The sequence below is a fragment of the Terrapene carolina genome, unplaced genomic scaffold (assembly GCF_002925995.2).
Source record: "Terrapene carolina triunguis isolate 2854851 unplaced genomic scaffold, T_m_triunguis-2.0 Scaffold96, whole genome shotgun sequence".
NCBI lineage: Eukaryota > Metazoa > Chordata > Testudines > Emydidae > Terrapene > Terrapene triunguis.
Window position 1 is genome coordinate 33,501,090 of NW_020664447.1, and position 14,554 is coordinate 33,515,643.

Here is a 14,554-nt window from a genome sequence, read left to right on the forward strand (position 1 = left end):
AAAAAAAAAAAAAAAAAAAAAAAAAAAAAAAAGTTGGATCCAAACATCATAATTAAAATTTTAATTAGCTGCTAACTTTAATTAAGAAATGTATTTGTTTTTTATAACATTGTTAGACCTAGAGAATTTTTTCACATCTGGTCTTTTGTTGGCAAGTCAGACAAAGCAGTGTTTTAAGAGGTATGAAAATAGTTGTCTGAAGAAAGTCCTTCAGAGTCTCTAGATCTCGATGGTCATCTTCATTAGGCTTCTATTCTCAGAAGTCCAAGCACTCAGTAAACCAGTCTCACCTACATCAGAGGAGTCTGTGGTCTTTCTCTTCAACATTACCCATTTCAGCCTCAAATGGTTCTGCCTCCAAGCAGCAAATTTGAAGGGGTGTGATAGCATGCCATGCCAGACCTGATTAAGACCAGTCTTTTGTGTCCTTCCTTCCTTCAAGGATCATTTTGTTCCAATTTTTGTCAGCAATGATATTTCTAATTTCTTTGTCACAGTAACCTCAGGAGTGTCTTGTAACGATGTGAGAAAATTCAGTAGATCAATTAGATGGAAGTGTGATTTTGAAGCTGATGAGTAGCTTCTTAACTTCATTAAAAGTGGTAAAAATGTTCAGTATCACTTTTATTAATACGGCAGCTGAAAAGATTTTTGAAACTGGAGGATAATCGCATTAGTAACCTGGGATAAATTAAAAGTCCACTTAGAAGTTATTTGCATATTGGCACAGAAGCTGATCAAATGTGCCCCTCTCAGCCACTCACTATACTGCTGTGAAGGGACCCAAAACCAGGGCCCCAGGTACTTTAAGCCTCTGGAGCCTAAATGGAGCACAGCCATGCCCCAGTGTGTGGGGTCCTTAAACACATTCTCAGAGCACAGACCTTCTGTCTGGTACCCCCTCCTGAGAGCTGGAACCCATTGTCTAGCTGCCTATCCCCCTGAATGAATAGTGGCCCATCAGATTCTCTTGAAATTTAAACACACTCTCTCCCAGAATCCCACCAAAGATTTTGAGCCTTCTGGGTTGGGTTACTGTTTACCCTGTCAGGAGCCCTGTTGTAGGTGCAGTTTCCTCACCATCCCAGGGCATCATTTGAGCAGGGTTCAGAACTATCAAATCCATCTGCTGCAGGACATGGCTTGGGTTCCTGAAATATGAATACTTATTTCCTGATCTCGCCTCCTGTGACCTTGGTCCAACTGTTCTTTTTCTTCCTCCTGCTCCAACTTCCTGTGTGTTTCAAAGCAACGTCATTAACATTAAATATTCCCCATTGTCCCTGGTCTGGGGAAGACATGGCACAATCTTGCCAGTTCATGGTGGATACACATACAGAGGCTTTCCTTGATACAGCAATTTGATGATACATTTCATAATATCATTTCATAAGGTATATAGACAGAACTCCAAAATCATCACACCTGCCAGTAGCAGAGTGAAGGATTCTAGCTTCCCCTACAAGAAAAGACTGCTTCAGTTATAGATGGAGCTGGTAACTGGTGTCTATAGTTAAGATTGCCTAACAGTGTCCATTGTAAATCCCTGTTATAAATTGCTTATAACTTAAACTTTAACTGTTTTTAGGCTGTAACTTTCAGCCTGAATCTTGTCTTCCTCTACCTGAATCTTTTTTTTCCAAAAGTTTCAGCTAAAACTGTTTATCTCTTTGAGAGATAATTTAGAGAAGAGTACATTTGTCCAAGTTTAAAGAAAAATCTTATAACTGTTTGATTCAAAAGCTCTTAAACATCCATACTTTTGTAGCAGGGACTTGAAATTTGTTGGGGGTGGGGCTCAAGCGAGGGACATCATTTGTCCTCCCTGCAAATTCCGTCCAAAGTTATCCAAGTTATAAGCCTCTGAAAAATCAGTTTGTACGTGCTTAATAGAGGTTTATAAGACTTTGGCAGTATTGTGTTCTGAAGATTGTCTGCGAAGAACTTACTCCATACTCACGTAGCTCCTACCAGGTGGAGTCATATAATGGAAGATTGAATGTAGTATTGTGTAACTAAAGACTATATAATATTGTTATACACACAAGGGACTCGAGTTAGGGTTACATGGGCAACCTTAATGCTAGGATTTCTTAACTTTTGAGTGCTTGACTTCGCAACCTTTTAACATAGTTTTATTTATAATAATTTTCTGGTGTTTTTTCAACTCTAACTTTACAATCATTCAGCAGCTAATCCATGCAACATTTACAGAAGATAAATTTATTATCCTCATTTTACAAAAGGCCATTCAACAAATCAATGTAATTTAGGATAGAATTCAGGAATTCCTGGCTCTAAGTCCCATGGAAGGGTCAGATGAACTTTTTCTGTATAAATGAGCTGCACACACTCACTCCATGCATTACTTTCATAAGACCTGATTGTGCAAACATAACTGAGTGTAGTGCTTGCTACAAGTCCTAAGAACCCCATTGTCGCAATGATTTACACACACCGTTTATTTTAAGCACTGTGAGTTGACTTGTCAGTCAGTGGAACTACATGGTGTGTAAATTGAAGTGTATATGTAAGTCTTTACAGGATTGGGACTGTAAGCTCTTTAGGGCAAGGACTTTGCTGACTTTCTTTATAGGACTGAGCACAGTATCAGTGTTTAACAATTAAATATTTTAGCTGTTAGTGATATAATTTCTATGGATGATGGTTTTGTGCCTTGACAGGTGAGGAAAATACTATAAATTTGTTTATGTACTGTGACAAAGTTCCTCCTCTATCTTGGTGGGTCCTGCACTTATTGGCAGATTTTCTTGCCTCAGAGATTCACCATGTGGGTTGGGGAACAGCCCAGAGACCTTCCCCTCTGGAAGAACCCACAGTCCAGGTCAATTGGGAGGTTTGGGGGGAACCCGGGCCCGCCCTCTACTCCGGGTTCCAGCCCAGGGCCCTGTGGACTGCAGCTGTCTATATTGCCTCCTGTAACAGCTGCATGACAGCTACAACTCCCTGGGCTACTTCCCCATGGCCTCCTCCAAACACCTTCCTTATTCTCACCACAGGACCTTCCTCCTGGTGTCTGATAACGCTTGTGCTCCTCAGTCCTCCAGCAGCATACCCCCTCCGCTCCTTGCGCCTCTTGCTCCCAGCTCCTCACACTCGCACCACAAACTGAAGTGAGCTCCTTTTAAAACCTAGGTGTCCTAATTAGCCTGCCTGCCTTAACTGGTTCTAGCAGGTTCCTGATTACTCTAGTGTAGCCCCTGCTCTGGTCACTCAGGGAACAGAAAACTACTCATCCAGTGACCAGTATATTTGCCCTCTACCAGACTCCTGTACCCCACTGGTCTGGGTCTGTCACAGTACATTTTGGTAATGTTTCAGTATAAGCAAGCATTCTCTTTACACTTATAATTAGAAACACTGTTTTATAACTAAAAGAAATTTGAGTTCACCATGAACATTTTCATCTTTGTTTTAGCTCCTATATTTCTTTTCCAGTATCGACTGACTTATTAACAACTCAGAAGAGAGTGGCAGAATTGTAATCCTTGTAGTTCTCTAATTCCCCCATCTTTTTCTCAATAAAGTTGTATAAAGAAAATTAATTTGTATGCACAACCAAGCTTTCTAGGCTTCCATCATCTGGAGATCATAGAATATCAGGGTTGGAAGGGACCTCAGGAGGTCATCTAGTCCAACCCCCTGCTCAAAGCAGGACCAATTCCCAACTAAATCATCCCAGCCAGGGCTCTGTCAAGCCTGACCTTAAAAACATCTAAGGAAGGAGATTCCACCACCTCCCTAGGTAACCCATTCCAGTGCTTCACCACCCTTCTAGTGAAAAAGTTTTTCCTAATATCCAACCTAAACCTCCCCAACTGCAACTTGAGACCATTACTCTTTGTTCTGTCATTGGTACCACTGAGAACAGTCTAGATCCATCCTCTTTGGAGCCCCCTTTCAGGTAGTTGAAAGCAGCTATCAAATCCCCCCCCCTCATTCTTCTCTTCTGCAGACTAAATAATCCCAGTTCCCTCAGCCTCTCCTCATAAGTCATGTGTTCCAGCCCCCTAATCATTTTTGTTGCCCCCCTGCTGGACTCTTTCCAATTTGTCCACATCCTTCTTGTAGTGTGGGGCCCAAAACTGGACACAGTACTCCAGATGAGGCCTCACCAATGTCGAATAGAAGGGAATGATCACGTCACTCGATCTGCTGGCAATGCCCCTATTTATACAGCCCAAAGTGCTGTTAGCCTTCTTGGCAACAAGGGCATACTGTCGACTCATATCCAGTTTCTCGTCCACTGTAACCCGTAGGTCCTTTTCTGCGGAACTGCTGCCTAGCCATTCGGTCCCTAGTCTGTAGCAGTGCATAGGATTCTTCCGTCCTAAGTGCAGGACTCTGCACTTTTCCTTATTGAACCTCATCAGATTTCTTTTGGCCCAATCCTCTAATTTGTCTAGGTCCCTCTGTATCCTATCCCTACCTTCCAGCGTATCTACCGCTCCTCCCAGTTCAGTGTCATCTGCAAACTTACTGAGAGTGCAGTCAATGCCATCCTCCAGATCATTAATGAAGATATTGAACAAGATCAGCCTCAAGCTCTTTAGTCTTTCTTACTATGTCACTTTTCTGTAGTAATGCATGTATATTGGGATCATTATAAATCTTAACCCATGTAATGATATGATGATGCATTTGATTATAGGGCCTGGATTTTCTTGGAATTTGTATTGCACTTTGAAAACAGTAAATGTTATTTATTGGAATCCCTAATTCAAACAATCAGTCAGGTATTTATGCTGTAGATTACTGGAGTCTTGTTTTTTGTTACAGGCTGACATGCATGGCACTCTGACATTTGTGCTGATACCCAGTCAACAGAGCAAGCCGCCTCCTGCCAAGGAGACAGTTGTAAGTGAAATTTATGTTAATCTTACAACCATTGTTTTTCACCCAGTGCTTACAAAGGTCTATTGTGGGTCATTTTACAGGATGAAACAAAAGAAATTGATTTAGATCTCAAATATTTGAGTAACACTGCTGAAAATAATCACAGGTGACTGTCTAGGGCAGTGGTTCTCAAGCAGGGGTCCGTGTACACGGAGATCTTCCAGGGAGTACATCAACTCATCTAGATATTTGCCTAGTTTTATAACAGGATACATAAAAAGCACTAGCAAAGTCAGTACAAACTAAAATTTCATACAGACAAAATGAAAAAGTAAGTAATTTTTCAGTAAATAAGTGCGCTGTAACACTTCTTTGTATTTTTATGTCTGATTTTGTAAGCAAGTAGTTTTTAAGTGAGGTGAAACTTGGGGGTACGCAAGACAAATCAGACTCCTGAAAGTGGTACAGTAATCTAGAAAGGTTGAGAACCATTGGCCTTGAGAATTCCACCAAAATGTGATCATTTGTGCTTAGTTTATGGCCTTGTCTATGCGTGCAGCGACATATAGAGTATATGTAACTACACACCACAATGAAAGACTTTTAGTGGGAGGAGGCAGTGGAGTCTTTCACTGAGGCAGGGAAAGGCTCCAGCAGCTCCCTGATGCTGGAATCTTTTACTGCAACAGGGAGGCAGCAGGACCCTACACTGCTAAAAATAGTGCAGACATGGGAGGCCCTGCTTGGGCATGTAGAGAGCTATGCAGGCTATATACGCTAGAGTTCTCGCATGTCTGTATTCTACTCACCTAAGCAGTGTCTCACCATCTACACCGATGTTTATACCTGTGCTAGCTGGGTGTCCAGTGTCTGTACTCTACATGCTGCTGCAAATGTTGACCTACCCTATATAGCATTGCTTACTGTCAGTCACTAAACACGTACAAGTAAGAAATGCTAAATCTAGAGATGCTTGTTCTTCTGAAATTTTCTGAAGTTCTATATCTTTTTTTTTCTTTTGAGAATATCCATTTGTCCATTACAGATAGGGGGTGGAATTAAAAAGTGGTGGGTTGTGCCTTAACTTGCAAAACTTATCTGGGAAAAAAAAAAGCAGTAAATTGAAGATCTTTCTAAAATGTCTGTCTCTAGCTAACGGTGTCTTGAGTTATCTTTAACTTGGACTATAGCAGCTTACATAAGGCGTTATGCAACATTTATTCAAAGATGAACAAAACCTTTAAATTGCAATAACATGGTGGGAGACTGATAAGCAAGTGTCACTTATAATGAAACCCCATCTATAATTCAGTAAAAATGAAATCTGTTATCTTTAATGCATTCCTATGGAGTTGTACTACTTTTATAATGAAACACAAATCTAGTTACAAGGAATTTTGGTCATTTGACCCTGACCAATCAGAATAGTTAATACTGCATTCATTACTCTTTTTATGTGCCTGTAGATTTTTTTGCTGTCATTGAAGGTCAGTAAAAGTAACCTGAGACCTATAATTATCACCTTAATCCAGTTTAAATTTCCAAAATATTAGTAAAACATCTTTCTGGGGGCTGAGCAGAAAAACCCAGAAAAATGACAAAGAATAAAAGTGTTCTTTAAAAAAAAAAAAATATCAGAGAGCTTGTGAAATCATAAATAAATGATCAGTGATCTGTAAATTTGGCACTGATCTGACCACTACTGGACTATTATGTCCACAATTTAAGAAGGATGTCGATAAACTGGAGAGGGCTCAGAGAAGAGCCACAAAAATTACTAAAGTATTGGAAAACATGCTATAAACTAATAGTGAGAGACTCAGTGAGCTCAATCTATTTAGCTTTACAAAGAGAAGGTTAAGGGGTGACTTAATCATATGTTGTAAGTACCAGCAGGGGGAACAAAAATTTGATAATGGGCTGTTCAATCTAGCAGAGAAAAATATAATAAGATACAATGGCTAGAAGTTGAGGCTAGACAAATTCAGACTGGAAATAAGGTAAAAAAATGTTTAACACTTATCAACCATAGGAACAATTTACCAAGGATTGTGTTGGATTCTCCATCACTGGCAATTTTTAAATCAAGTTGGATGTTTTTCAAAAAGGAATTAATTCACAGAAGTCCTGTGGCATGCAGGAAACTAGATGATCACAGTGGTCCTCTCTGGCGTTATAATTTATAATCTGTCCATTTTTTTTCTTACATATAGCCATCATTGTGTTGAAAACTGTAATTCAGACAGTAATAAAACTCTGCTACTAATGAAGTGATCTCTTCCCCAAAAACATTATTTGACTATAAGCAGGTTCCACTGCACATACAATACTGCCTCTAAGGATTTTCTTTACCTTCATAAAAATAGGCAATTGACTGCATTTTCACATTCTGTAAAAGGAGTGTATGTTCTCAGTTCTTCTCACCAACCTTTTCACCATGTATGGAACTACTGCGTGTATTCTGTGACTATAATTCTTATTTAAATTTTTACATAGTAAAAAACAGTTGTATAACGGAAGATGGATGCTGCAGCAGCTGCAGTGTGAAATGAGATTTTTTGTTTTGTTTTGCCACATAACTGACTAATATTACTTTGGTAAACTCCCTTCATTAATATAGATAGAGGCATGCTTTTCATCATACTAAAGTCCATAGTCTATCACAGTGGACTTTCAAACTGTTTGCAGCTTGGAGACAGGGTCAGACCAATCAACCTTCCTGCCAGTGACTATGCCCCTCCTCTGACGAGCCCACTAGTTTCATTTTTGTCTTCACAGAAATGGGTGCATGGTTCCAGGCCTTCCTGTCTTCAGAGCTTTTTAAAAAGACTTTTTTCCTATTTAAGGAACTAATTTGGCTACAAATTCTCAAATTGTATTCCAGAATTACCTCTTTTTGGCAAAGGGAATAGATTCCGTCCTTCCCAAAGATACTGTAGCAGTTGAAACCCCTGTTTACCTATATAGAATGCAGCATGGTGGGGAAAGCAAAAATGTGTGCCTCTTGTACCACTCCCTTCAGCTGTCTTAGTGGGGAGTTTTGCCTTGTCTGGGGGCAGGATCTAGGCTTTTCCCAAGTTTAGTGCTCCTTAGCAGAAAGCTAACAGAATTCCCTTAGCACAGTAATTTTTGACCCTATAGATATGTAGTCTGTCATGCACTACCCATGACAGACTACATATACCTCTGCCTAGGCCAGTTCCTTCTTGACCACACCTAAAGAAACTCCCTGCTGTGATTAGTCTTGTGTGGCTATTATAAGAACAGGCATATCTATTATACTTGTTAGCTAAATTCCTTATTAATTTGGCTGACACCTGGGTTTTGTGCTCTGTGACACCTAGCTTTGTGATGCAGTACATTTTCCAGTGCTTCGGGCTGTCCGCTTAGAGGGCCTCGATGTTCGGTTGCTGTAATGTTAGTGATTTGGTACATTTATTCTTGGCACACCTTTTCAGCACACTTAATTTCAGTTCTCTGCCACCTTGGGTATCCTGGATTTTACTCATCCATGCTTTAGCCTTCTTCACCTTATCATATATTCCTTATGTGACTGATGCACCTGGCTCAACCAGGCCTGTGTGGCCAGTGGCAGCTGTAGAAGGCCTTTGCCCTGGTTAATTTTCCTCCAAAGAGAATTACCAGGAACTCAGAGAAATTATCCATTAGGGTGTAGACTTTGCCTTATGTCAGGTGTGAGCACCCTTTAATGCAGAGTATGGCTGCAAAGGCTGCTACTCTGAGTGGATTCCTTCAGCTTGGCTGCAGACATCTAATTTGCAGCAGAAGAAATTCAAGGACCTGCTATATGCCAGAGAGAACCTGTTTGGGGAGCAGATGCAAGCCTCTTTACAGAGGGGAAAAATAACATACACACTAGTGTCTTGGGCCTGTATCGTATCCCTCGTGGCCCTCATTTAAAAGATGCAAAGGAAAAGTTTCTCTTTTTATAAGCCATCTACAACTGATTTCAAAGGATCCCAACTCCAGGGTGGTCACCTCATCAACTGCAGAAGTTGACTGGTTCTAAGCCCAGTTCCTACAAGCAGCAAAAGCTGTAGGGTTCCAGAATGTGTACCATATGTGCTACTTTCAGTATCCTGCCAGGATATCCCCGCTAGGAGCAAACTTAAAAGCTTTTTACACCTAGTCGTCCCTGACCACCTTGGACGCATGGTGTAAGTTCAGTTCGGTGAAGCAACTAAATCAGACTTTCAGGAATACTTCCAGGTTGTCAGTGCCCAAGAATGATCTCTGTCTTCTAAGTATCAGGAAAAATGCTCAGGAAATCCAGTCCCTCCTGGCAAAGACGTCATCAATTTGTGCCACATCGTGAAAAAGGAAATGAATTTTATTCTAAGTAATTCCTGATAAGCAAAAAAGCCAGGAGGACCCTGACCCCTTCCAGGATCTCAAGGAATTAAATCAGTATCTGGTCAGAGAAAAAAATCTGAGCTAAGGGAGTTGTATAGGCTTTGTGATAAGAAGTGCTAACACAAGAATCAGAGTCCAGTGTAATGATGTCTTCAGAGAAGCAGAACTACAGATAAGTAGTCTTCCCTTTTAGCCAAAATTAAGTAGCAAAATTAGGAATTTGCATTTAAAAGTGCTACCAAAACCCCTACGTGTGTCTCCATTAACTGGATTGAATTATTTCACCTCAGTGTTTTAAGTGCATAGTCATTTGTATGAAAGGATTTTCATGCCTTCATCTTCAGTTTCTAAACTTCCCCCAAATTGGTAGTTTTATTTTCCCCATCATTATAGATGCATTAGTAGTGCCATCCATACCTGCATACAAGAGACTGACTCAAATATTGAAATTGCAACTTGTCACATTTTTTTTTTCTTTTTGTTTCACAGCCAAAAGAAGAGAATGTTTTAGGGGACATGAATCCTTGGAATTACTAAATATTTTTTCCCTTTTATTTTTATATCTCGTTTCCTAGATACACGTGAAAGCACATTTTGACTATGATCCTTCTGATGATCCTTATGTACCTTGCCGAGAGTTAGGTCTGTCTTTTCAAAAGGGAGATATACTCCATGTGATCAGCCAAGAAGATCCAAACTGGTGGCAGGCCTACCGAGATGGAGATGAAGACAATCAGCCTTTGGCAGGCCTTATCCCAGGTACAGTGCAAGTAACCAAAAACACAGATGTGTAGAAGTTTTGAGGTGCCATTGTTTGGAATACAAGCCACTACAGCAAGTGAAAAAGTCTTGAAAGAGACTTTTATATCCTGGAGTTTGTCTGGTTAAATGTCCATCTGTTGCTTGAATTTCTTTTGAGCAGAGAGAACCACTATGATGGTTTTATGATATAGAAATTAATTTACATGTTCAAAAATAGTTACCTATTTCTTAGCAAGCAGGTGTTAATTTTCTCATAGCTAGGCATCCACTGGTATGTCTGCCAATCACAGATTAGACCTGATCATTCCACCAGTTTCTTCTTTTTTCCCTTTGAGTTCAAATTTCCTCTGCTGTCTGCTACAGCAACACTTGCACTTTAACCCCAGTTTACTCTTCCGCCCTCTGAGAAAGCAAATTTAGGCTCAGTAAATACAGAGAGCAGTAGATAGAGAAATTCCTCTTTCAAACTGCTGGGAGCCTCAGATTAATTGGATTTTCAGTCATTGGAACCAGTGTTCACCTTCCATTGTGGAGCATCAGCAAGAGAGTTATTTATTAAGATCTTATCTGTTACACCCGTGCAATGCAAATCCATTGGCAGCAATATGGTGAACAAGAAATAATTTTGAAGACAGGTGTTTCACAAGTGTGACTTCATTACTTTGTGATGTTTGCATGAGATGAAAAGGAACCCAGTTTGATTCTTTAAGTCCAGGCTGATTTTGCAGGGCTGGAATTTATTTGGGGAAAAAACCACAAAACACATTTTTTTACTTGCAAACTGAGCATATTTAATATGAAAATCATTGAGAAACAATGCCATTCTTCTATAATCGCTCTTCAAAACAGAATTGCTCAGAGTGATACTAAGGATACACTCCTCTTCCTTGAGAGGTATATGTTGGGAACGCTACAGCAGGGGTTTTCAAACTGGGGGTTGGGACCCCTCAGGGGGTCGTAAGGCTATTACCTGGGGGGTCGTGAGCTGTCAGCCTCCCAAGCCCCGCTTTGCCTCCAGCATTTATAATGGTGTTAAACATACAAAAAAGTGTTTTTAATTTATGGGGGGGGAGGGGGTCACACTCAGAGGCTTGCTACGTGAAAGGGGTCACCAGTACAAAAGTTTGAGAACCACTGCGCTACAGTGAGTGACAGTTTTCTAAATAACTTTCTCCTTTTATAAGTGTTTGCATGGTACTTCTCAAAGAGCTGAATCCTTCCATTTAAGAATCATAGACGTTAAAGATGGAAAAATCGTATTGGATCATCCAGTCCCTGTCCAAATATCCCTTATTTTGAAGGATTACACTTTAGTCAGTTACCTACGTTCCACACAAATTCACCATCTCCTTACTTTCATTGTTTAAAATTATATACATTAACTGTAGTAATGGAACTGAGATTATAGAAAGTTATTTACCCTAAAAGAATGAATTCCATAGATTTAAGTTTCATGTATGACACATTGTCCCTCATTTTGGATCTTTGTCACACAGTGTGTATCACTTGGGCCGTAGCAGATTGAGAGGTATGATAATGGAGTTGTGTAATTCTGAGAAATTAGTTAAAGAAAACTGGCATCTCGCCTGTCAAAGGAAATAGGCATTGTTTCCCAATGCCAACTGCTTTTATGTACCTTTTTTGTACATTAAGGAAAGAGCTTTCAACAGCAAAGAGAAGCAATGAAGCAAACCATAGAAGAAGACAAGGAGCCAGAGAAATCAGGTTGGATATATATTCTAAAGAAAATTTCTGAACTGTTGTACCAATGTTAATTCAAGTGGTGTCTCTGATGTTTTGGTATCAAAGGCCCTTTCACATGCTTTTTCACATGCACGCTTTTTTGTACAGCGTGGCTTCTTTCAAGGTTATGCTCTACCAGCTCCATAATGGATTTTAACTTTGCCCTGAACTTAGATACCAGTTCAATTACAGGTTGCCCTTCTGAGTCATTGTTCCCTTCCCATGAATCTGACCAGATCTAGTGGGCCCTCTGACCTTTCTTCTGTATAAGAAATTGAAGAGGCAAACAAACAATAGGTAATGCAATAGCATGTCCCAGTCCCTTTCCTTTCTATGTACATACACTGTTAGCATGAATTTGAGTGTCCCATTAAATCTTTCAACCCATTTGTTTCTGGGTGATATGGGGTAGACTTTAATTGTTTTAGCCCACATCTTTTAAACAGTTAAGAGAATATGTGGGATGTGAAATTGGACCCATGAACTGGCAGTATTTCTTTTGGAAAAAACACTCTAACAACTGTGAAAATGAGTGCAATTGCCACTGTTTCTGCGTCTGTATTAGAGAGGGCCACTGCCTCTGGGTATCTGAGGTAGCAAAGTCAGACCACCAATATATATTTTTTTCCCATTTTTGGACAGCTTAGGGAATGGACCAATAATGTTCATGGCAACCCTATGGATTGCTTCTCCCTTTACAGGTAATGATGCATTGTGGCTTTGCAGAGACCTGTAGTCTTTTTCCACTTATGCAGGGAGCTGCACCCCCATTTGCCCAACCCCCATGCATCCAAACCCCCTCATATCCAGACTCTTCCACTGAGCCTCACCCCCAGCACTCGGGAACCCCCCTGCCCCCTCAATGAGCCCCATTCCCCCTGCACCTGGACCACCCCAATGAGCCACCTGCACCTGGATCCCCACTCCACCGAGCCCCAACCAGCTGCATCTGGATCCCCGCCGCACTCCCCCAGCATCTGGACCCCCCACTGAGCCCCCCAGACCCCCCCGCTGAGCCCTATCCCCCCCCATACCCAGACCCCCCCACTGAGCCCCAACCACCTTCACCTGGACCCCCCTGCAGAGTCCCATTACCATTGGCCCTGTCCCAAACCCCCACACCCCGCCCCAGCCCAGCCCCCCCCCCCCCCCCGCACCCAGATCCCCCACTGAGCTTCCTGCACCCAGATTGCCCCACACCTGGATACCCCCACACTAAGCCCCTCCACACTTGGATCCTGCCTTGCTGAGCCTGCCTGCCCACACGGAGGGGCAGGGCCGTGGGGTGTTTCTGGGGCAGGCTCAGTCCTTGTGCTGTGTCGGGGTGGGTGCAGCCTCACCACTGAATTCGTTTCCCGGGGGGAATGAGGGGGGAGGAGCTGCACAGTGATTTCCCACCTCTGTGCAGCCAGTGGCCTGTGCTCCCCACTGCCATGCTGGAGCCTCCACATTTATTTGACAAATAAAATTTGCAGAATTTTGCAATATTGTGCACAGAATTTTTATTTTTTGGCACAGAATGCCCTCAGGAGTACCTATCCCCACCCTCAGGCTATCAGGAATTGAAAGAAAGGGAGATGGGTTTCAAGGAGGTCACAGCAGGCAGGCACCACCTACTTAATGGTTAATATGCCATTAAAACTACAGAACTACTGTGTTGGGAACATCTCTGAGAGAGGGCAAAGCGCGCAATGAGTTTGCATGCTACTCCCCTATCCACTGTTGCCCCCATTCCCCCTTCTGTTCAGATGGGGGGGAGGCACATGGGGGAGCTGATCTCTCGCCCATTTATCTCCTGTGCACCTGCCTGGAACCAAGCGAGTGAAGCTTCTGAGCCAGGGGAGCAGAGAGGACCCTTACCTGCTGACCAGGAAAGGGGACACAATTTAAAGGTCCACCTGCCCCCCTCCCCCCCAACAACTTAAGTCACTCCTCCCGCTTCCCAGGCAGCCTCCCCCTGTGGGAAAGCAGCTGTTCCTCTACTACCTCTCCTTGCAGAGCTGAAGCAGCAGCCCCTCCCTATAGCTTCCAGCTATTTGTTTGCCTCTCCACAGGGGAGGGGGAGAGGGCTCGGCAGGCAAACCCTGGCAGAAAACTGGGGGGGTGGTATGTGACCCTGCATGCCCCCCTCTGCAGGGAAGCGATGGGCTGGGATGGGAGCAGGCTGTAGCGCCCCTGGTTAGCCTGGTGCTCACCTGTGCAGAGCTAAGTGTGTGCTCCTGCTGACAGTGCTGGTGGAAAGAGCAAGCCCTTTTCTGGACAAGTGGGGCAGGCTCTTAGGGGATGTTAGTACAGCAGGCCCACCCCCACCACAACCTAGATAGCAGGGAGCCTGCTCCAAGCTCCCATCTGGGACACAGGCAAGCTGCTGGCACACACATCCCTTCCCCTCCCCCTCTGCTCAACCTCAGCCACCCATCCCAGAGATCCGATCAGGAGCTTCTTCAAGCGCAGCCCCACTCGCCATGGCTTCTAACACAGGGAGCCCTCTGTCCAGGGAGAGTGGGGAGCCTTTGACACCCACCTCTGCTGCTCTCACCGGAGGAATTACCTGACTGAGTGTCTAGTCAAGCTGCAGCTTGAGGCTGCCCTCTCCAGCAATGTCTCTCTCTCTCCCTGGCTGCCTGCCTCCCTAAGCCCAGGTGGCTCTTGATCGGCAGGTCAGGTCAGGTGGGAGGTATCAAAGGCGCCTCCTTCAGTACACTGCCCTGGGCGATTGCCCTGAGTGCCCTGTTCACAGGCTGACCCTGCAGGCCAATGTGGTGAAAACCTGGGGTGCCGTTATAAGCAGGGCACCTTTCGAGCAGGTGCATCTCCT

General features: G+C 42.9%; 1 protein-coding gene across 3 annotated transcripts in view; it reads left to right on the top strand.

The window, feature by feature from the left end:
- MPP5 (membrane palmitoylated protein 5) overlaps nt 1-14,554 on the top strand; it is a 129,115-nt gene that overhangs the window by 90,156 nt on the left and 24,405 nt on the right. For all 3 annotated transcript variants that reach the window (XM_024198589.2, XM_029911514.1, XM_024198591.2), the window contains 3 exons: nt 4,801-4,878; nt 9,807-9,990; nt 11,647-11,718. In XM_024198589.2, coding sequence (XP_024054357.1) covers nt 4,801-4,878; nt 9,807-9,990; nt 11,647-11,718 — 334 coding nt within the window. The remainder of the gene's footprint in view (nt 1-4,800; nt 4,879-9,806; nt 9,991-11,646; nt 11,719-14,554) is intronic.